Source organism: Gopherus evgoodei, chromosome 6 (assembly GCF_007399415.2).
Source record: "Gopherus evgoodei ecotype Sinaloan lineage chromosome 6, rGopEvg1_v1.p, whole genome shotgun sequence".
In the NCBI taxonomy this organism is placed as follows: Eukaryota; Metazoa; Chordata; order Testudines; family Testudinidae; genus Gopherus; species Gopherus evgoodei.
The window spans coordinates 61,432,868-61,457,137 of record NC_044327.1 but is presented as its reverse complement, the minus strand read 5'-3'; the positions used below and the strand labels follow the sequence as shown (position 1 = coordinate 61,457,137).

General features: G+C 40.7%; 1 protein-coding gene across 4 annotated transcripts in view; it reads left to right on the top strand.

Annotated features, from left to right (window-relative positions):
- Positions 1 to 24,270, top strand: part of DMXL1 (Dmx like 1) — a 142,677-nt gene that overhangs the window by 96,369 nt on the left and 22,038 nt on the right. For 3 of the 4 annotated variants that reach the window (XM_030567264.1, XM_030567266.1, XM_030567267.1), the window contains 6 exons: positions 732 to 980; positions 1,423 to 1,536; positions 14,081 to 14,259; positions 18,143 to 18,270; positions 18,666 to 18,751; positions 22,852 to 23,053. In XM_030567264.1, coding sequence (XP_030423124.1) covers positions 732 to 980; positions 1,423 to 1,536; positions 14,081 to 14,259; positions 18,143 to 18,270; positions 18,666 to 18,751; positions 22,852 to 23,053 — 958 coding nt within the window. The remainder of the gene's footprint in view (positions 1 to 731; positions 981 to 1,422; positions 1,537 to 14,080; positions 14,260 to 18,142; positions 18,271 to 18,665; positions 18,752 to 22,851; positions 23,054 to 24,270) is intronic. The other variant, XM_030567265.1, reaches the window with a different exon arrangement.

Genomic DNA, 24,270 nt, shown 5'->3' with positions numbered 1-24,270 from the left:
AAGATATAAACTGAATTATATATTGCTTTCTTGCACTAAAAATTGTACATGTCTATAGGGATATGTATTTACATTATAGGTGAAGCTGATAGCCTTACTTGAAGATGAGACTGCTCAACAGTTCCTATTATAAGACCTTGTTTTCAGTTGCTTTTAACTTAGCCAAACTTCAACCATTCAGGCTGAAACTTGCCATGTCGGATGTCCTTCTCATACTGATTTTTTTGGAGGGGGGGAGATAGTTATAATTTAGGAATTTCCTACAAATATTCCATAGCTAACCCTTCACTGAATGAGGTAGGGAAGGGTCTTTTTGGGGGGAAGGGAGGAGGGAAGCATGCAATTATGTAACTATAGATTTTAACATACTGTACAAGAGGGCTGAATAAAGATTGCATGGGCAACCTGAATTCTGTCATTTCATAACTTTTGAATGCTTGACTTGAAAGTTGTAAAGTTCTTTTAACGTAGCTTTTTGCTTATGTTTGAGTAGATTATTGGACTACTGATTAATGACATGTTTAATACACAAACCTGTACAAGGGTACTAAAATGCAAAAGCTAAGTAAATTTTATTTCCTTCTGGAGTTTTTTAATATAGGTAACTTTCATTATTCTTTAATGTCTACGTTTTGTTCTCCAAATAAATAAAGGATTCATACATTTGATTATATCATGCATCTTTGATTATAAACCAGATAGTATTTACCTCTATTATTTTTATATTTTAGGAATAACAGCTCTGATACATCTTTTGAATTCCGCTGGTGAGGAAGCCCAGCCAGGACTCACAGTTTTACTTTGTGAAATTCTAACAGCAGTCTATCTTAGTCTCTTCATTCATGGTCTAGCAACTCATTCCAGCAGTGAATTGTATAGAATTATGGCCCATCCTTTTAATGACAAAATGTGGTCTGCTGTCTTTGGTGGAGGAGCTCATATTCCTAGCAGAGGACAGATGCAACAGACAACAAAAGCTGGTTAGCTTACACTTCTTTTCTTTTTATTTACCTCTTTCAGGTTTTTTTTAAATATTTCTGGAAAAAACATCTTGATTACCACACAAAATAGCTTGTGTTGAGTAGAAATTCATTGTGTACCTTACTCTAGTTCATATGCAAAGCAATGTATTCAAAAGACAATACAGTAAATTGCTCTACCACTTAGTGGAGCAGTTGTTTTGTAGAATAGAATACGAGAGGGAAGTGAATGGTAATGAAATGCACTTCTGTGAATTTTTAATCCTATAAAAACAGATTTAGGGTTAATCTTCTATACTACTTCTTCAGTTATGCCAGAGTGTAGAATATAGAATATTAAAAATGGTTCTTGCAGAGCTCAGCTTTTGACTCTCTCCTGACACAATAGCCATATCTGTGTTCCTTTACTGCAAGTACAGTGTATGTTTTTTCTCTTTGGCAGGTAGGCACTTCTCTATGCCTAGCCCACACCAGGTAGTAGTGTTCTCTATGGAATGCGTGGGGTTTTCCAAATCCCTTACTGCCATCAGTACTCATAGTCCTACCAAACATGCAGGCAAGATATTACCTTTAGTATTTAGGTCTCTAAAGCCAGTTTGCATATATAGAAATATAAAATCAGTAAAGAAAAATTTCTGATCGCAAGCCATGAGCTTGAATTTAAAAACTGATAAATTTTTTTGGTTTAATCCGCAATTGGATTACACTTCAAAAAAATTGACATTTGTAGCATTTTTGCTATGCTTGAACTGTTTTTAAATACAAAAATAACAAATTGCTCAGCCCATGGTTTGGCATCATCAGAAGTGTTTCAAATCTTTGTTTATGGAGGCTGCTTGTTTTGCATCAATAGATTATGATGAGTGTGGATTTCTAAGTGTTCATCCAAGACACCAAATGTGATATTTTCTCACTTTTTGGTATACTTAAAATATTTTAATAACTATAGAGAATCCTTTAGACTAGCAAACAAATAATGAACATTGTAAATACATGAATTCTAAATTGTCCTGATATCGATTGATTTCTTTTTTTAAAATACATTTTTCTTTAGTGCAAATTGTTAGTTTATTGATACAGAGCTTAAGATAATTGTAAACTTGATATTCATGTAAATGCCTTGATAGAGAGAGCTTTATAAATGTAAATATACGTATTTTAGTGACTTACTATTGCAAAGGCTCTTGTCTAGTGATTTGGAAAAGTTATATTGCAGAAGTTATGAGGTTAAAAGTGTAGCACTTGGAGGGGAAGGCATTTTGATTAAGTCTTGTTTAACTCCAGTGACTGACTGACATTTTGGAGAAAGCACGTTGAGCCTAACATACTGTCACTTGGACTAAGATGTGAGAGGACAGTTACTCTGAAATCCTGAAAAAGTCTTTAACAAAGTAGATGCTCCTGACTCTCATAAGTTGCAAAAACAAAAAATCCAGAAACTGTTCTGAAAAAAGGCATTTCTTGTACATAGTGATAATACAAAAAAAGGCACAAGTCCAATTTCTAAAAATCCTTTGCAGATGACTGAAATACAACATGATTAAATAACAGTTGTATGTAGGGGAAGAAGAAAACAAAGAAATCAAGCACAAAGTACTGCTAAAATGGGGGGGAGCCAAAAGGGAGATTTAGGGGGAAGCAATGTCTGAGTGGTGAATACTAGCTATCTCCATCATCTGACCTCTCTCTGGCATCCAGTGACATGTTAGTCAGACCACTTTATCCAGTCACCAGTGACTCCCATTCAGCTTTCCGTCTGCATTGTTCGGTAACTTTCAAGTACATTGTCCAATAATTATGCCTATCTTTTTTTTCTCATCACTTTCCCTTTTTACATTTTATGTTAAGCTTTCACTCACAGATTACAATTAAAGACTGTTTCTAGTATTAAAAAAAATAAACTTTTCAGGTATGCATATAAACTCTTCGTAATGGCATACTAGTTCAACAGATGAAACACTTGGGTTATTTTTCTGAAAGTGTTTTTTGAGAACCCTGTCAACATTTTCCTTCCCACAAATTAAGGATGTCAAAAGACAGTTTCTTATCTCATGTGGAGAGTTGCAGTAATGGGCGAACTCATTCTTTAAGGTTAGATGGTGTCCACATGAGCATCACTCATAATCAAACTTTAAGCTTCATCTTGGGTCGTCCAGAATTCATAAAGAAATCAGACTTCCAAAAAGCCCTCGTGCTCCTCTGAGAAATGTGGAGTATGCATTTTTCCTTTGATATTTGTTGAAATGTTTATCTGACTTTGAGCATTTGTCTGAATGTGGATACTGAGGCTCCCCATAACTTGAGTTCAATATTTTCCATGTCCAAAACATGTATTTTTATGGAATATACTTAAGCTGATGTGAGAAAAAAATTTCCAAGTGTTCTTTAAGGTCTCAGAGCTAGTGACAGAAATAAATGTGTAGTTTTAAATATCAGTTACATTTTAAAACAAATTTTAAAGTTTATTTTGTTCATTTTCCAAGAATAATAGTTCAAAATTCAGATTGTCTTGAAATAGTTTACACCCCAAGCCATAAAGCAGCATCCTCACACTACTTTAGGTGTTTTGAGTATCACTTCTCACAAAGGAAATAGACTCCTTAATTCCATTAAGTAAAGATAGAACATATTTTTCAAATATTATTATTTTTTGAGACGCATTTAATGGAAGTTTACATATCTTGGCATGTTTCCCTCCCCTGGGAATTATTGTTTTGTGTATATAAAGCATTAGTCTTTCAGTTATCCTTCATGATAAAAGGGTAGGTGAAAAAATATGATACATTTCCAGGACCATTTGGAGAGCTTCAGTCTAGTTTCTTGAATAATTTCTGATTGCATTATATGCAACTTACATAGAGAAATAATTTCTCCATAATAAAATTTCTGCAGAATAATTTTGATACTTGCTTTTGTTTTATAACAGTTAGAAATCCATACTTCATTTCATGTGCTCAGTTGCTATAGAATACTACTGTAACTGAAAAACAAAGAATTTTCTCAAAAATCAAGCCTTTTGTCGGAATGATTTTTAACATTAATTCAAATAGTCATTTTGGACTTCAGATAAGTAAAATTGCTTGTTGTAACTAATTTGTCTCCACAAACTAAGGAATGATAATGAAAATTTTGCTGTTTGCTGTCAACATGATACAATTTGGATTGAACATTGAGTGCTAGTGAAATCCTGAGTAGCTTGAAATATGCTTGGTTCATAATTCCTTCTTTTTATTAAACAATTTTAAAACATTTTAAAGACAGTTCTGTGATCCCAGATACCTGTCCATCTTGTCTTGTAGATTAAATGAAGCCACTTCACTGTTGTTCATCAGGGTTTACTTTTGCCATCAGTTCTCAAATGTTGTGACATGCTAGAAAATGAACTAACAAACTTCAAAACCAGAAAACATTTTGAACATTAAAATGATTCCTTTAGTTTATAACTGAACCACAAAACATTGTTCTCAGAAAACTTTTCAAGAAACTGTTTGGCAAGTTAAGGGGTTGGAAAGGAATGTGAGTACCTCCTTTGCCAGTCTATAAGGAAAATGAAAAAAGTCGTCATCCTTTGTTGTGACTCTTTGCCTCCACAACCACAAGACTTCAGAGAACCGGGTCCCTGACCAAGCTGTTGCAGCTCTGTGAGGAGTCCACACTGTAATGCCAGATTTGCCCTCCTTTCAGACCTAATGTCTGTATATGAAGCAAGTGCCCATGTGCACCAGCCGTACCGAAACCACCATCATGAAACACTATCCAAATTTCTCATAAATTATTTTAATTGAACCTGTTGTTCACCCCCATCCCCAAGTCTAAAGTGTTTAAGATCCTAGTATCTAAAGCTCCCAGACCACTTTAAATAGTGGGATTTTTAGCAACTTCCATTTTTTTGAGACCAACCATATTGGTGGAGTTGGGTGGGAGGAGGGTGGAAGAATAGAGAAAAATAGGAACTAAATGGGGAGGCGTGTCTGCCAGTAACTGAAGTCAGTTACCAGAACTTGGCGAGTACTGCATAAATGACCTGTAGTACCGCAAGGCTGGGTTGGAGATAGACTACTCAAGGTTTGACCATTAGAGAAAACCCACGTTGATTGTGTACACAGTGTTAGTAAAACTGATCCTCATAATAAGATGAACATTATGTATGTGTATGGTTCCCAGCTTCCTCCTTGAGGTGAATTTGAGATTTCATAAGGATCAGTCTATTCATTTTTCCTCATGTTTCGTCTTCTAAGTCCCTCAAGCACTTCTTGGACATTGTGGCATTATGTACTATGTGCACAGAAACCAAGAGTTTTGGCAGTCTGACTTCCTCTTTCTGCTTTTGGATGGGGAGAGGGTGGGGAAAGACATCTTCTGTCATACTCAAGTGGCTATGTACTTCATGTAAATATACTTTGCAGAAGGACTGTGAGTGGTGGGGACAAGAGGCTGCCCTCTGAAAGTCATACCTTATTCTGTCAGTCTCTGTGTCTTGGGCAGATGAGTTGTCTTCTGGATAGCAAACTGATAATCAATGAACATTTTTTCTATTTATTATGGGACTGATGACACTACATACCAGACAATGTCCTCTAAATTCCCATGTAAATTATTCCCACTCTTGTTTGTGCTGGGTGTTGCCAGGCATAGTTCAGATTCCTGATGAGGGTGGGGTGGAGAGGGACTCTGTGGAAGCTGCTGAGGGAAGGACAATTTTGGTTTTAATTTGTAAATTCACTTTTTGCAAAAAAGATCACCAGTCTAAGGGTCCCCACCAGGTGCTGTTCAATTTTATAGTCTTCTTGATTGTTTTGAGGGAATGGAGTCTTTGGCTAAAAAGCAGACTCTAGCAAGAAAGGGAAGTAATACAGGAAGTTGCTTAGTGGCAGATAGGGAATGGGACTTCTTGAGTCAGAAAAAAAAAGGAACAAAGGTCCAAATCAGCTGTTTGAGACAAGAAATCCTTCTTTTTTCAAGAAATAGTAGTAATTTTCGACGGTTGGTGTTCAGTCAGACAAAAGTATTCTGAGTCACCATTGATTTTTACACTGGGCAGCATGTTGCCAAACTGGAAACCGTCCCTGTACCAATTCATGGTACTCCATTGTTACATTTTAGTGTAACTTCTGTACTGTAATCTAAAGTAGGACATCTGGATTCACAGACTGTGTTTTGTTTTTGTTTTTTTTAAATCTGCTTCCTATTTTAAATTTGCTTTTAAAAAAATACTGTAATTTTTTTTTACCTCCTTAAGAGTGCCATTTGCTAACTTGTCTCAGTGTTGTAAATTTAATTTATTGGGAATGAAGATGCATTTTCTCACATTCTGAGTATAGTAAAATTAAGTTCAAAACCACAATCTCAAATTTCTTTTAAATTGACATACTTTGGCCTGTAGCTATCTATACACACTAAATTTGAGTTCACTTTTAAAAGTTGCTCCTAAATGATATGTAATCAAGAGAGAGAAGGTGGATGATGTATTATCTTTTGTTGGACCAACTTCTGTTGGTGAGAGAGACAAGCTTTCATAGCCTACCACATAAGGATTTTTTTTAAAAAATGATTTATGAACTCAAAGGATTATCAAATGATTGTTTGAGAATGTACAAAAATAGGTCACACATGGTGTATGTCTCAAGTCACCTATATTTGGTTAAAAATCATTCTAAATTCAGCTCTCTAAAGTATCAGATGAGTGACCAAGGGCTAGCTGGCAAAGTGCTAGAGAATGATTGAGGAAAATGCCACCACAGATTATCAGAAATAGCAACTGATAATACAGCAATTGCTTTTTTAAATACTTCTTAAAAAAAAAAACTTACAAATTAATATTTATTTCTGTATCCTCAAACAGTTTTCTTTCTCTGCTTCATTTAAACATTGGAGTAAGTTTCATTTTTTGTGTTGAAGCTAAAATTACATATTTAATGATGCACGTGCATGCTCTTTGAGTTGGCTGATAATCTTTAAACAACAAAATAGGAAACGTGTTACAGCATATATATTTGCATCCTTAATGCAGGTAAGTGAATTCTAAATAGCATCCGTAAGGGGAAATATGTTTCTACTTAGCCACACTGTTCTATTGTAGCAATGTGGTGACAGAATATGCACAGTTCAAAAGTAGCTATCTTAGGTTCAACATGAAGTCTAGTCATCTGCTTGTAGTAGATGCTGGGTTAAGCATACATTACAGTTTAGTTTGTAAAGCATTTCATAAGAGAAACAACCCTTTCCTGTTTTCACGTGATCATTAGATTCTGATGGTTTTCAGTGGGAACTTTCCATGCTTTGTTTTTTGCCTGAAGGTAAATTTCCTTTTTTGGAAGTGGGAGTAAAAAAATCCCTTCAGCCACTTTGAATTTTGTAAGAGTTAAAAATTGTTCTCCTTTTAAAAAAAACAAAACTAAACCACTGTTAAGACAGGACTGTAGCAGAAAGTAGCTTAAGCTTGAAACTTGCGACAGATAGTACTCCTTGGAGGGCTTAGTGCCTTTTGATTGGCTTGGAAAACATCTAGTTTTCATTACCCAGTGTTACGAACATTTGAAAATGTAGAATAAAATTAAATGAAAATGCATAATAGAAAATTCCTTGTCCTTAAATGAGCTCTGCTCATAATTATAAACATTTTTTCTTCAAGTGATTGCACATGTCATTTGTACTAGGTGTATGTGTGTCTCATGCACTGGTGCCAGAGTTTTCCCTAGTGGTTCCCATACAGACAGTTATACCTGCGCCCTCATGTCCCTTGTACCTCGAGCCAGGTGTTCAAAGGATGAGGGCCCTGCCCATTCTTCAGTTTCTTCTTACCGTCGGTGGCCAGAACTTGCTGTTGGCTCATTTCCTCTGAGAACTTGCCATTTATAGCTGTTAGATTGTGATACTCATTTTGGGTCCTTTGGGCCTCCTTTTTGTCTTGTCTTTTCTGTATAGTTTAATCTGATTGTTAGTGAACATTGGGCTCTGCCTGGTACTGGAGGAGCCTGTGCCAGGGCCCCTGGCATCACGTCCTGCTCCAGGTGTCAAAAGTTCATGCCTGTGAGCATCCCTCACTCTCTATTTTAAATGCTTGTGAAAAGGTCACATAGGAGATGAGTGAACAACTTGCCGGAGTTTCAAAACTAGAACTAGAAAGCAGAAAGAAAAACACCTCAGGTCCATCCTCATAGAGGCCACTACTCACCTGGCATTGCTACTGCTTCAGTTGACTATAGGGAGTGCTCCCTTTGCCTTAACCGGATAAAGAGACAAGAGGTGATAACCTTGCCAGGACATTGCTCAAAGAAGTACAGGTGCCTCCAAAGCCGAAGAGGGGGATGACTTCCATGTTGTCATAGTCCTCTGTGTGGGACTCCTCAGCTGCAGAGGCTAGCCACTCTGGTACTGAAGACAGAGCGCACCCTTAGGCCTGCCATTCCACAGGGCTCCATCCTAGTGACTCGGTCAAGCCAGAACGTTTGACTCGGCTTTCCATTCCGGGACTGTTGAGGCCAACTACTTCCTTGGTGCTGATGCTGGAGCTGTCCACTTATGCGGCGCAAAGGCCTATTTCAGTACTGACCTCTCTGGAGGCATATGTAGCTGTAAAAGATCTGCTAAGGCTCTCAGTACCACCCTTGCCAATTACTCAGACTGACAGTACCTGTCCAAGCCTGTTGCATGTGGTGTCTGTGGTGGTATCCTTGTTGGATCTGGTTTGGCAGCTGGGATTTCAGGTCTGATAACACTCCAGGCAATCTAGATCTTGGCTCAGACACCAATGGTAACAGTTCTCTCTCAATGCACAGTAACAATAGCTCAGAAGCCCCTGATGTTGTAGTCCCATACCACAGGCCTGGCATAGATCACATTCTTGATATCCTGCGACAACATCTGGTACTGCTTCCCCCTGGCCTTCAGAGTATTTATACTCTTCCTCAGAATCTATGGGGAAACCCACTTCAGAAATTGATTGCATCCTGAGGCATCGTTCCTGCTGTCATAGAAGTCATTCTGATAAGTGGATCGAAGGAATTGACTACCTGGTCTAGGTACAGTTGGTCTCCGATACCATACCAGCCCCATCATTGACCCTACTGGTTATCATGGTGTGATATCTACAGTGTCTAGGTCCTCATCTCCATTGGTCCTTGAGAGGGGAAATACTAAAGAGTTGTTACCAGGCAAACACTACATCATGGAAACATATTGCCGAGGGGGAAAGTTTCTTCACGCAGTACTGACAGACCACCTACTGTTCCTACAGAGCTCCTGGGGTTCTGAGGATTGGGGCACCTATTGCCTGCTTTGGAAAGACCTTCTACACTAGCAGTTCAAGACCAGCTTCAAGAAGGTTCAAACCTGCTTCCTCTGAACACCTTATCCTCATCACTGGATGAGACGCTGGCACCAGCACCATCTTCTCCAGTAATTGATGATTTTTAGTCAGGAGCTTCTGAAAAGGAGGACTCTGTCTCTGGGATCTCAGAGTTTGAGGACAAGAATTCCCACAAACTCAGACATTTTACACCCTGCTACAACAGGGAAAGTTGCTCTCCCTGTAAATGAGGCAGTCATGCAACTTAGTAAAGCTTTATGACAAATCCCGTCATCTTTTATGTTCCATGCATTTTGCCACCAGTACAAGTACCAAGTTTCATCACAAGACTATGAATGGTTTTATCAACACTGCACACCAAGCTTCCTGGTAGCAGTGACAATTAATAAACTACACTGCAAGGGCAGAGCAAAAGCAACACCAAGAAAGGGACACAAACTTGGATCTTTTTTTTTTTTTTTTTTAAGTTACAGCTGCTTATAGAGAATTATCAGGTCCTCTTGGACCATTATTATTATTCCAGTTGGAATGCCATACCAAAATCCTTGACAAGTTACCAGATATTTCCGAGGGTGATTTCCACTGTCTCCTAGTGGAAAGTTGTCTGGTAGCACTAGCTTCTTTGCAGGCCTCCCTGGATGTGATGAACTCAGCTGCTGCAGTTTGGGCAATGGCAATAACCATTGTAGTGTTTGTCAAGGCTCCGGTCCCCAGGAATTCCTGTTCAAGTACAACAGACCATCGAAGACCTCACCTTCGAAGTCTGTACCTTTTTATCTCCTTGAACAAGAGTACTAATATATTAAGACTCTAGGGCAGTGTTGAAATTCCTAGGTCTGTACATGCTAGCCCCCAAGATAATCAAGTTTCAGCTTGTGTTTCTACCATGGCAGTAGAAAGACTGATGGGTACAGGCAAAAGCACAAACAGCAAAGGAGAAGGCCCCAGCTATCCACCTGGAGTGCTTCTGCTAAGAAGCCCCACACCTCAAAACAGTCCATTGGACTCCTCCTCTGGTCAGTATATCAGATCTTAGTGAAAATTTTCCCCTTTTTGGAAACAAGTTATCTTATTTCCATGTGTGGCAATATATCACCTGAGAAAAGTGGCTGCTAAGCACGGGGGAATCAGGATGTACCCTATAGTTCCTGTCTTCACTTATCAGGGAACCATCTCCCATGTCTGTAATAGAGTGGGAAGTGCAGAATCTACATTCCTTGGGAGCCATAGAAGAAGTGCCTGCTCAGCACTGGTATGGGATTCTACTTCTGCTGCCTCCTAATACCCAGAGCAAGAAGGTAGTCTGAGGCCCATTTTGGATATTTAGAATTTAAACAAGTACATAGAGAAGCTATAGTACTATATGGTTTCTTTTGCAACTATTATCTCTTTGCTAGACCCAGAAGACTCTCAGCTCAATGGCTGCATATTTCCATGTGGCAATCCACCCGACCACAGGAAATTTCTAAGGTCTGTGGGAGGAGGAGACCACTTTGAGTTCATACCCTTCAGCCTGTCTTCTACCCAAAGGGTTTTTACCAGATGCATGGCAGTGGCAGCAGCCTGCCTCCACCACACGTCTGTACTGGGATGATTGGCTGGTCTGGGATCGCTCCTGTCAACAGGTAGAGAGAAGTGTTAATCGAACACTCTATTTATTTTCATGCTCTTAGCCTTGAAAGTGAACAAAGAGAAATCTATTGTCAAAACTCATGAAGAGAATAAAATTTATTGGGGCAGTCCTGGGTTCGATTCTAGAGAAGACTCTTCTGCCAATACCAAGTCTTGTAGCTTTACAAGACACTTGTGTGTCCTCCAAGGGCCATGCTTGACCTCAGCGATGAATTGCTGCAGGTGCCTGGGGCATATGGCAAGTACATGTATATGACCTCTTCCTTCACCATGCCTGGCTACATATCAGAGGATTACAGAGGCTCAGGTTAATGTATCGCCCTCAGATACATCCCCTGGACACACTAGGATGCATTCCAGAGAAGGTTCTACCATCCCTAGATTGGTAGATGAACCAAGGCAACGTCTGTAGGGGTGCCTTGTTCTCCCAATCTCTTCTCTGTATGACTTTGGTAATGGATACTTTAGCCATTGGGTGGGGAGTGCATCTGGGAGACCTGCATGCTCAGGGTTTGTGGTCCACTCAGGAGGCCAGGCTGCACATAAACATTTCAGAGTTTGGGCATTGCCAGAGTATGCCACCATTTTCTACTTCATATGTACAGGGCAGAGCTATCCAAATACTTAACAGCACCACCATAGTGGTGTTACACTTCAGCAATCGGGGTGGGTGCCAAATTGAACAGTCTGTGCCAGGAGGCAATCAGGCTTTGGAACATCTGCGTACAGAAATTCTCTGTCTCCTAGCATCACACCTACCATGGGTTCAGAATGGATTAGTAGACTCCCTGAACAGGTAATTCCTCTTGGATTATGAATGGTCTCTCAACATGACTATACTAAAGTCAGTATTTCAAATAGGAGTACTTAATTGCAACCAGTCAGAACAGGGAATGTCCCATCTCTGTTCAAGAGTAGATCACAGCTCCGGGTTCATATCAGATACATTTCTCTTCCCAGGGACAAGGACTTGCTTTTTGCTTTCCCTCCAGTGCTGCTGATTTCCAAGTCATTTTCAAGCTGAAGCCAGAATGAGGCAGAATAACAGTTGTAGGCTGGGCAAGGTAGTCTTCTCAGACATGCTCACATTGTCCATCAATCAAATCTTACCTGTGTTTTTAGTCAAAGACCTTACATCCCGGAGTCACAGGCAGGTATTGCATCTGAACCTTCAGTCACTACACCTCACAGCCCGGTTCCTCTGTGAGTAAACCCAGGAGGGCACTCTGTTTCGAGGCAGTCCAGAATGTCCTACATAATAATAGAAAACACATCCACAAGGGATACTTAACTTAATAAGTGGAAATGTGTCTCTGGGGGTGTCATACGCAGTCTACAAGTCAAAAATTTTTGACTACTTGTTACCGCTTAGTTTGACATCACTTCAGCAACAAGAGTAAGGAAGCTACATGCTCTAATGACAGATCCTCGGTATGCTTTCCTTAACAAGGACAAGATACAGCATAGGCCGTAGCCTAAACAAAAGTAGTATCTGATTTTCACCTCAGCCAATCAAAATATATTTACCAGTCTTCTTTCCAAAGCCATGCACTCTGGATATACACTGAGCACTCGTCCTTTATCTGGAATGAGCAAAACCTTTTTGGGTCCCTACTCAGCTGTCCGTCTCCTTTTGTGGAATGAAAGACATCCTGCAACAGAGCAACTGTCACAGCTGTATTGTCATGTGCTACTGGGCATTGTGACACCAGAAAAACTGTGTTCACTTTCAGCTGAAGCATACTCAGCCTCTGTGGCATTTGTGGGAAATACTCCTGTTGTGGACATCTGTAGAGTGGTAATGTGGTCTTCAGTCCACACCTTTGCTAGACATTATGCAATTACTACCACATTGAGAGAAGATGCAAATGTGGGGAAAGCAGTTCTGCTGTCCCTCTTCTGGTGAGACTCCTAGCTCCCCACCTCCATTGCAAACTGCTTAGAAGTCAGCCAACATAATGGATACGTGCAACCAGTTGAAGAAAAAATGGTTATTCACCTTTTTATAACTGTTTTCCCTGGAAATATGTTGCATATGTCCATTACACAACCCACCCTCCTACCCCAGTGCATCAGTCTATTTCCTGAGTCCAGTTCAAAGGAACTGAAAGGTGAGTGAGGTGGCTCCACCATTATACCCTCTGTTCAAAGAACAAGTAATACCAGAGAGCAGGTGTGGCTGCTGCTGGGGTACCACTATGCAAAACTATTTGGCATTGTACACGAGACATGCACGCACATCTAGTCTGATGAGCACGTGCAACACATCTCAATAAACAGTTATAAGAAGGTGAGAAACCGTTTTCTTTCATCTGGGTTCTCTTATTCTTCTGATGGTTTCCTCTTTCCTTTGTTGCACAGAAGGAATGGTCAGACCTGTCAGAGTATGGCCATAGCTCCTCATCTCCACAAAAACTCCTGTTTAGCTGCAGTCGGTGATTTTCAGACCTGCCGTAGCTGTATTTAGAACATTAAATTTGTCCTGCTTTAGCTCCAGAATCTTTCCTATTGGACATGATTTTTAAACTACTTAATTATTTGGAGCACCATTGTGAGTTTTGAGAGATGGTTTGCTCTGTTAGCACCCTCTCTCTTCCAAACATCTATTGAGGCTAAAACCCATAGCCTATAAAAATAAGTTGCATTTGGTCAGCTAGTGTCTGTTTAGCCTACATGTGTGCAGCTAACTAAAGACATCAATGAATAATATTGCCTTTGCTGACTGGTGCTTGTTAGTTGTGCAACTGTGAACACCCCCCAAACAAGTGTTCGATGCAACATTAAAGTTGCATGGTTAAGCACTTGTATCAGAAGAATTCTAAAGCTGTAACACTGTCATCTTTTATGCATACATTTTGATGATCTCTGACTATGAAATTAAAGATATTAACCTAGTAAATAGTAACTTATTTATTGAAGGATTCAATTAACTAGAGGTTTTTTTAAGCTTGAAGACTAGTGGTTTTCCCCTTTAACACAGAACACTATATGAAAACTCGGGAGGTTTGTTTCAAATGCTGTTTGAGTATTAATACAGTAAAATGAAATACTTTTTAAAGAGATGGTAAAAGAAAATCTTGAAAATTATATAATAGAGAGGTATGTGTTATCCTTTTACCATGAATATTCATTTCTCCTTTTCATATTTTTGTCTTTTTAGTTTCTTCTTCTGTAGACAATGGTAAGAAGCAACAAAAAAGTTTTACACTTTCATCAAAAATCTCTCCGAAAGAAAGTTCACAGTCTGCTTCATCATCTTTGGTAGAGCAAGAATCTCCATCTTACAGGGAAAAGTTTATCCCTCCTGAGCTTAGTATCTGGGACTATTTCATAGCAAAGGTAATGTTTACAATTACAAAACTCATTGCTCCTTCTTGCATTAGTAATACTTTAAGCAGAAATTAGCTTTTCCTCATTTACAATTTGTTTATAGCATGATAAGGACCAGGATATCATACAGGAAGATCTGGATGACCTTGTAAACTGGAGTAATAGTAATAGGATGAATTTAACAGTGAAAAGAGCAAGGCCATGGATTTAGGGATTAATAACAAGAATTATTGTTATAAACTGGGGATGCATCAGTTGGAAGTAACAGAGGAGGAGATGGACCTCAGAGTATTGGTTGATCACAGGATGACTGAGCTGCCAATGTGATATGGCCGTGAAAAAAGCAAATGCCGTCTTGAGATGCATCAGGAGAGGTATTTCCAGTAGAGATAAGGCGGTGTTAATACCCTTATACAAGGCACCGGTGAGACCTCATCTGGAATACTGTGTGCAGTTCTGGTCTCCCATGTTTAAGAAGGATGAATTCAAACGAACAGGTACAGAAAAGGGCTACTAGGATGATCGGAGGAATGGAAAACCTGTCTTATGAAAGGAAAACCTGTCTTATGAAAGGAAACTCAAAGAGCTTGGCTTCTTTAGCCTAACCAAAAGATGGCTATGGGGAGATATGATTGCCCTCTATAAATATATCAGAGGAATAAATACCAGGGAGGGAGAGGAATTATTTAAGCTCAGTACCAATGTGGACATAAGAACAAATGGCTATAATGACCATCAGGAAGTTTAGACTTGAAATTAGACGAAGTTTTCTAACCATCAGAGGAGTGAAGTTCTGGAATAGCTTTCCAAGAGTAGTAGTGGGGGCAAAAAACATATCTGGCTTCAAGACTAAGCTTGATATGATTATGGAGGGAATGGTATACTAGGATAGCCCAATTTGGGCAATTAATTGGTCTTTGACTATTAGCCGTAAATATGCCCAGTGGCTTGTGATGAGATGTGAGATGGGGTGGGATCTGAGTGACTACAGAGAATTCTTTCCTGGGTGTCTGGCTGGTGAGTCTTGCCCACATGCTCAGGGTTTAGCTGATCACCATATTTGGTGTCAGGAAGAAATTTTCCTCCAGGGCAGATTGGCAGAGACCCTGGGGGGGTTTCGCCTTCCTCTGCAGCGTCGGGCATGGGTCACTTGCAGGAAGATTTTCTGCATCTTGAAGTCTTTAAACCATGATTTGAGGACTTAAATGGCTCCGACACAGGTTTGATAAGGAGTGGGTTGGTGAGATTCTGTGGCCTGCGTTGTGCAGGAGGTCAGACGAGATGATCATAATGGTCCCTTCTGACCTTAAAGTCTATGATTCTGTATAAGTTTTATCTTCCTCTTATTCATAACATCCCAAGTAGTCATAAAACAATGCTTTCTGCAGCTTTTTGAAAAAATCTTGTTTGCAAAATGGTTACCTTGAATTGATTTGACTTCGTGAAGCATGAAGAGATTTGTTCTAAAATGTTGCTCATTGAGATTGCAGATGCATGGTCGGTCTGTCTGTCTGTTTTCTGGAAGTCGGGGGGGAATTAGAGGCTTAACTTCTGTTCTGAGATGAGATATTAAGCAAAGAGGCTTGTACGCTTAATAGAAATGAAAAACTGCCTGATGTGAACTCTGCAGTGCACAATTCAAAAAATAATTGCCAAAATTGATATCAGTTCAATAGATGGGTTACACTTACATGGTCTACTCAGGAAGACTCATAGTAAGAATGTGTTGTGAGACCTCACCAACCAATGGGGGTTGAATTTAATGTAGATAAAGGAACCCTTATTTTCTCTCCAGATGGAAAATTGTAAAAATTCCTGTCAAACCCTCCTAATCAATGAAATATATGAAAGGCAGCATAACATGGGCAACGGAGGTGGAGTAGGGAGTTAGGAAGTCCTGAATTCTAATCCTGGTCTGGCAGACCAGTCATTTTGCCTGTTTCCTTATCACAAAGGTTGGAATAATCGTTACCTGTTTCAAAGGTGGGCTGAGCTAATGATGCTGTTTCTTCATCTGCTGTAGTTCTTAAAATCAGATCCTTCGTCTGTCTGAACAGCAAAAACTTTCTTACAGACTCTCCTCATTTTCAGCTTTGATTACTGTAACCTCTGCTTTCCTGGCACACTCATCACCCCCTTCTAGGCCATTAAAAACTGCCTAGATCAGTGATACTCAACTGAGGCTTTGGATCCACAAGTGGTTCTTTAATGTCTCCTGCAGCTTTTTGCATGATGTGAAGACACCGTGTGATGTAATTATTAACCAATCAGAATGCTGTTATGAGTTGTAGAATTCTTGTGTGTGTGTGTGTGTGTGTGTGTGTGTGTGTGTGTGTGTGTGTGTAATGTAATGTTATATAGGCTGTCAATAAAATGCCATTAATGCGTGCGATTAATGCACAACACAATTAACATGTAAATTTTTTTAACACGCATTAATGGCAGCGGGGTAGCATTAGCTGCTCCAGAGAACTTCCATCAAGTCAGGCACAGTAATGCAAGCTGCCACTGGGGGCAGGCGGAAAGAGAAGAGGCTACAGACAGATGTGTTGCTCGTGAGGGCTCCAGTGGAGAAGTGGTTGGTGGTTTTTTAGTAAAAACAGGACGGCCAGAGGCTCATCCAAGCTGTGGCCCCCCCACCCCTTGCAGGCTCGCTCCAGCCACCATCCCCATGCGTCCCGGGACTGGGGCTGACCAATGCCCCACCCCCGGCTGCCTGCATCTGGGGCTGAGCCCATGCCCCCCGAGCGCTCTACTGCCTGCACCAGGGTCTCTCCCCACAGCCTTGTGCCACCCACTGCTGGGGCTGGGGTTAACTCCCTCCCCACAAGCCCCGTGCTGCCTGGCGCTGACCCACACCTGGCTATATATGTGTGTATATATAGAGAGAGTAAATGAAACAATGAATTCACGCTACTGTGGCTCTTTTGGGTAATGTTGATTGATAATTTGGCTCCTGAACCACTGAGGTCTGTGTATCGCTGGCCTCAATCAACCTCTTAGCTTGCTGACATGACCACTTCAGCCATTCTCTGAATGACTCCACTGCTTTTCTGTCTCAGTCTCATAGAATTCAATCTTCATCACCACCTTCCAGACCCTTTGTAACTCTGACTGTCCTTACTTACTTGCCCTCATCTTTTACTACATCCACTCATTCCATGATGTATGATCTTATTCCAGAAACCTCTCTGTATCTTCTTCCATGTTGCTGTCTTGAATGCAATACGCATCATGGAATAACTGTAAGGCTGCTATCCTTTCTGCAAATCCCTCCTCAGAACTCACCTGTATTATGCCTGCAGGAAATCAGCCAGCTAATGGTAACTATGTTAAGAGATGGCTGGGAATAGTTGGTACTTCTATAAAAATGGCTTCAATTGATTTAAAACCATCAAGCTGTGAGAGTACTGCATCTAGTTTAAGTAACTGTAATCTTATTGCTCACCTCATCTACCCTCCATCATGCCACCTCTGCCAAACCCCTTCTCTCCTATTGTTCATTATCCTCGCATGTCATGTCTAGTGCTGAATCAGACTGCAAGATCTTTGAGGCAGAAATGCTCTTCTTGTCTTTGTCCGATACTAGCAAAGGGCTCCTGGTCCTGATTGGAGCTTTTAAGTATTACAGAAACACAAGTAGTGAAAAATAATTAAGCTTTTGAAAATGTAAAGTATTTTATGTAAATAGAGTAACTTGTCTAGTTTTGAAGCCAGTTGTGCTGAAGTATGAGGTTCTTTAAAAACTGGTTTTCTCCATTAGGGTTGACATTATTAGAATTAACGAATAACAACTTTATTTTAAATATTACCATACATGTTAACAGTATTTGAAACACCGTTTTGGCAGATAGTTTTGCTGAACTAAAATATTGTTTCTATGCTTTTTTAGCCTTTTCTTCCAACCTCACAAAGTAGAGTGGAATACGATTCAGAGGAGAGTCAGGGAAGTGATGATGAGGATGAGGATTTTACATCAGATTTACACCTTCAGGAGCACTCTAATTCAAATTCGTACAGGTATGAATCACTTAGATTCTCATACTTTTTCTGACACCATTGATAGTGCATTTCTGGGTACTTACTGCAGAAGTGTGAGCGATAATATGGCAGCCATTCAAGAAATGCATATATTTTCTAGGAATGCATTAACTTCTTTCTTTGTTATAAATAACTCATGAGTATGATACTTTAATGTCTTTTTATTATGTATAATAGTTGTTTTGGCATGCAAGGTATCCTTGAGGTTTTAAATATATTCATGGTTTATTAACTGTTTATAATATTTTCGTTAATAAAAGCTTAAAAATATTCCTACAGTAGAGAAGTTGAAGTTAAAGTTTTATTTTTAAGTGACACTTTCTTAAAGTTGTAAGAGGTCAATCAATGACTAATGAGTATTTTCTTGTTGTTAGTTGGTCACTGATGCGATTGGCTATGGTTCAGTTGGTGCTTCATAGGTTGAAGAATTTCTACCCCTTGGCTGGGCATGATCTGTCAGGTAATGGTGTAGTAATGGAGATGTCTTTCCATATTTAATAATCTGACAATGAATTCAAGACCCTAATTGCATAATAGAAACAAATCAGCCTTTTAGCTGCTTCTGCATTCAGCAGAGTGTTGTCCATAACTTGTTCAGTAGTTTTGGATTTATTTATCCCGACACTGTTACTATAGTAACATTTGTACACTTTAAATACTGAGGGTTTTCCCATGAAGTATTAGTACCTATATATTTTGGTTCCAACTTCTATCACTTTTGTTTACCTCTTAATCATTTATATACAACCATTGACAATTTTCTTAATTGTTTTTCACTACCTCATAGACTTTAAGGTTAGAAGGGACCATTATGATCATCTAGTCTGACCTCCTGCACAATGCAGGCCACAGAATCTCACCCACCCATTCCTGTATCAACCCCCTAACCTATGTCTGAGTTATTGAAGTCCTCAAATCGTGGTTTGAAGACCTCAAGGTGCAGAGAATCCTCCAGCAAGGGACCCGTGCCCCATGCTGCAGAGGAAGGCAAAAAACCTCTGCCAGTCTGCCCTGGAGGAAAATTCCTTGCTGACCCCAAATATGGTGATCAGTTAAACCCTGAGCATGTGGGCAAGACTCACCAGCAAGCACCCAGGAAAGAATTCTCTGTAGTAACTCAGATCCCACCCCATCTAACATCCCATCACAAGCCATTAGGCATATTTACCTGCTAATAATCAAAGATCAATTAATTGCCAAAATTAGGCTATCCCATCATACCATCCCCCCATAAACTAATCAAGCTTAGTCTTGAAGCCAGATGTGTCTTTTGCCCCCACTACTCCCCTTGGAAGGCTTCACTCCTCTAATGGTTAGAAACCTTCGTCTGATTTCAAGTCTAAAATTCCTAGTGTCCAGTTTATATTCATTTGTTCTTATGTCCACATTGGTACTGAGCTTAAATAATTCCTCTCCCTCCCTGATATTTATCCCTCTGATATATTTATAAAGAGCAATCATATCTCCCCTCAGCCGCCTTTTGGTTAGGCTAAACAAGCCAAGGTCTTTGAGTCACCCTTCATAAGACAGGTTTTCTATTCCTTGGATCATCCTAGTAGCCCTTCTCTGTACCTGTTCCAGTTTGAATTCATCCCTCTTAAACATGGGTGACTAGAACTGTACACAGTATTCCAGATGAGGTCTCACCAGTGCCTTGTATAATGGTACTAACACCTCCTTATCATTACTGGAAATACCTAACCTGATGCCTCCCAAGACCGCATTAACTTTTTTAACAGACGTATCACATTGACAGCTCATAGTCATCCTGTGATCAACCAATACTCCGAGGTCCTTCTCCTCTGTTACTTGAAACTGATGTGTCTCCAATTTATAACCAAAATTCTTCTTGTTAATCCCTAAATGCATGACCTTGCAATTTTCACTATTAAATTTCATCCTCCCTGATTGAACTAACCTCGTTATCTGTAGCTTGCTTGCATATATATACCTGCCCCTGGAAATTTCCACTACATGCATCTGACGAAGTTGGTATTCACCCACAAAAGCTCATGCTCCAAAACGTCTGTTAGTCTATAAGGTGCCACAGGATTCTTTGCTGCTCTTACAGATCCAGACTAACATGGCTACCCCTCTGATACTTGACATCCTATTACTATTATTCCAGTCAGTGGCGTAGCCAGGTTCTAACAGCAGGGGGAGCAAGAAAACATAAAAAAGACACCCCCTTGGCTCCTCCGCTGGCCACGCCCCCTGGCTCCTCCAGCCACGCTGTGCCCCCTCACCCCCCTTGGCTGGCTACTGCGGCCATGCTGCACCCCCACAGCCACACTGCCCCCCCCATGTCTGTACAGGGAGGCTGGCAGAGGACGGAGGTACGAGGGGAGGTGAAGGGGAAGGAAAGGCAGGGGTATGGGGTACATGGGGTATGGAGTTTGGGAAGGGGTTACCGGGGATGGGAGTGGGCTGGGGTCCCCGGGGCTCTCTGTGCAGAGGGGGCTGGAGCTGCCCCCGGGACTGGGAAAGCCTGGGAGGGGCTCGCCGCGTGCAGCACCAGCCCAAGTGCAGCACTGGCCCTACCCTTTGGAGGGTGGGGGAAGAAGGCAGCAAGCCCCACCAGGCGCGGTCCAAGCGAGCTGCAGCCTGGCTCGCCTGCTGAGCCCGGGGGGCGCTGCCCTGCCCAGGGCTGCTGGCGGAGACTGCCTGTGGGTGGGTCGCACTGACAGGCCACGGCAGGAGGGAGGAAGCGCTCTCCCCTCCTCGGGGGAGTTTTATTCCGGTGAGCTGCGGGCGGCGCCGAGGCTCCTGCTGGGAGTAACCGGCCACGGGTCTGCCTGGTGTGGCTGCCATGAGCAGCGCAGAGCCACGGCATCCACTCCCCAGCATGCACGGGCTCTGCCGCTGCCTCTGCTTTGCGGCTGCACTGGCGGGGCTCTTCTGCCAGCAGCTCCTCCAGCTGTGCTGCTGGCAGTGCCGGCCAGCAGGCACCGCTTCCGCGCCTGCCGCCCTGAGGGGAAGCAGTTGCTTCCACTGAACCCTGCTAGCTATGCTACTGACTCCAGTTTACAAGGTCATCTCGATCTTCCTGTATGATATCCCAGTCCTTCTCTGTGTTAGCAATACCTCCCAGCTTTGTATCATCCGTAAACTTGATTAGCACATTCCCACTTTTTGTGCCAAGGTCAGTAATAAAAAGATTAAATAAGATTGGTCCCCCAACCGATCCCTGAGGAACTCCACTAGTAACCTCCTTCCAGTCTGACAGTTCACCTTTCAGTATGACCTGTTGTAGTCTCCCCTTTAACTAGTTCCTTATCCACCTTTCAATTTTCATACTGATCATGATTTTTTCCAATTTAGAACCATGTAGAACCATATCAAATGCCTTACTGAAATTGAGGTAAATTAGATCCACTGTGTTTCCTTTGTCTAAAAAATCTGTTACCTTCTCAAGGAGATCAGGTTGGTTTGGCACGGTCTACCTTTTGTAAAATCACGTTATATTTTGTCCTAATTACCATTGACCTCAATGTCCTTAACTACTTTTTCCTTCAAAAATTTTTCCAAGACTTTGCATACTACAGATGTCAAACTAACAGGCCTATAGTTACTCTGATCACTTTTTTTTTTTCCTTTCTTAAAAATAGGAACTATGACTGCAATTCTCCAGTTGTACGGTACAGCCCCTGAGTTTACTGATGCATTCAAAATTCTTGCTAATAGGCTTGCAATTTCATGTGCCAGTTCCTTTAATATTCTTGGATGAAGATTATCTGGGCCCCCTGATTTAGTCCCAACAAGCTGTTCAAGTTTGGCTTCTACCTTGGATGTGGTAATATCTACCTCCATATCCTCATTCCCAGTTGTCATCCTACCATTATCTCTAAGCTCCTCATTAAAGACTGAGGCAAAGTATTTGTTTAGATATTGGACCATGCCTAGGATTATCCTTAACCTCCACTCCATCCTCCATGTTTAGTAGTCCCACTTCTTCTTTCTTTGTTTTCTTCTTATTTATATGGCTATAGAACCTTTTAGTATTAGTTTTAATTCCCTTTGCAAGGTCCAACTCTACATGGCTTTTGGCCTTTCTCACTTTTTCCCTACATGTTCTGACCTCAATAAGGTAGCTTTCCTTGCTAATCTCTCCTATCTTCCACTCTTTGTAGGCTTTCTGCCTTTTCTTAATTACCTCTCTGAGATGCTTGACCATCCAGCTTGGTCTACAACTCCTGCCTATGAATTTTTCCCTCTTTCTTGGGGTGCAGGCTTCTGATAGTTTCTGCAGCTTTGACTTAAGTTAGTAAATGAACCATGTGCTTTCGTTTTGTAGCTCATAGTACATCTTGGGTTAAAATACATACAGTGGCCTAGATGCTATGGCCCTCCTCCCATATCTAGCCCTTCTGCCAGCAAAAAGCAATACAGCTCTCTACACCCAGACCACTTGTTCATAAATGATTTTTTTTTAAGTGTTCGTGTGCATAATAAACATACGTATGTTAGATTAAAGTATTTGAAACGCTTGACAGTGAAGTGATTCTCATCAAGATTCTAGCAGAAATAAAATAGTTCATTTTGTTTGGTTTGTCCTTGTAGAGCTTCCAGTTAGTTCCCCGCTGTGCCATGCCATTCTGAAGACATTTCAGCGCTGGGAGCAAGTTCTTCTCCGGCGACTTGAGATACATGGTGGCCCACCTCAGAATTTAATTTCTGCTCATGCTTCTGAGGATGCATTATCAGCAGGTCCTGCACTCCTTCGTCATAAAGCTTTGCTTGAACCTACAAACACTCCTTTCAAGTGAGCATGTGACTTTAAAAAAAACAAAACGTGTTTAATGTATATCTTGTGAACATTTAATTAGTTGTCCTTGATAAAGCAAGTGAAGGGCCATAGTTTCAGAAACGCATGCTTGCATATGCAAGTACCACAGATTTAGTGCAGATATCCAGGTAGAGATATGCCTGGCATGTGTGCATGTGCCATATCTGATTTGCTCTCAGTTATAACTGTATGCTCAAATGCGTGCAAGTTAGCATGCATGTGTATACTTCTGAAACTTTTGGCCCTAAGCAATGAAGGTATTCAGATGTGGAGAAAGCAATCATATTTTTAAAGTTCTCAAAGCCCAATGCCAAAAGTCAATTTACTGTTTGGGGGGCGGACAGACCTATATTTAGCCAAAATCAAAGTAAGGAACCTTATTCATCTCAGTAGCTGACCTTTTTATTTAAAAAAAAAAAAAAAAAAAAAAAAGTGTGACAGGTCTTTGATCTACCTTCTGAGTTAGCATTGTGGAGGAGACCGGGGCCAGGTCTTGAAGAACATTGTTGTAAAAAGTTCCCTTCTCTCCTAGTTATAACAAAAGAAACAGTAACTTTCTTCTCTGCATTGACTATGGGCTCATAATATTGCATCTTGCAACTGAAAACATTGTGGTATCAGCAAGTGATTTGTAACTCCATTTTTAAAATTGGATATCAACACCGCACATTTATGTAACCATATGTTCCTTTTCTCCCAATGGCATCTGCGTAAGCTCCACAGCCAGCAGTTAAGTGCACTTCTTCTCCATTGTAAACTGGTAATTCCTAACAACTGTAACCTTAGTTGTCGTCTTGACTTCATTTAAAAAAAAAATATTTTGAATGATATACTGTACACACACCTCCCCCGCTCCCACCGTTGAGTATCCAGTAGATGGCTATGCTCTTGACTCCATTATGGTTTTGAACCTAGCCACCTTTCCAAAGATTTCCACAGTTGTTGGGGTACTTACAGCATATTCATCTGAAGTTCACTACTATTCTGTTTCTTTAAAATCTGTTTAACTCAAAATCTTGACGCACTATTGGGAGAAAAGGGCTTCACGAAAGATACAACAAGTCCTCCCTTTCGAAAGTGAGGGGTGAGCTCAGGTTTGTCTGTTTTGATGTTACTTTTGCACTTTAGTTTGTCAGTCTTCTAGATGATCCTCAGGTACAAACAGGGAAACCAATTTATGATACCCTTGATGT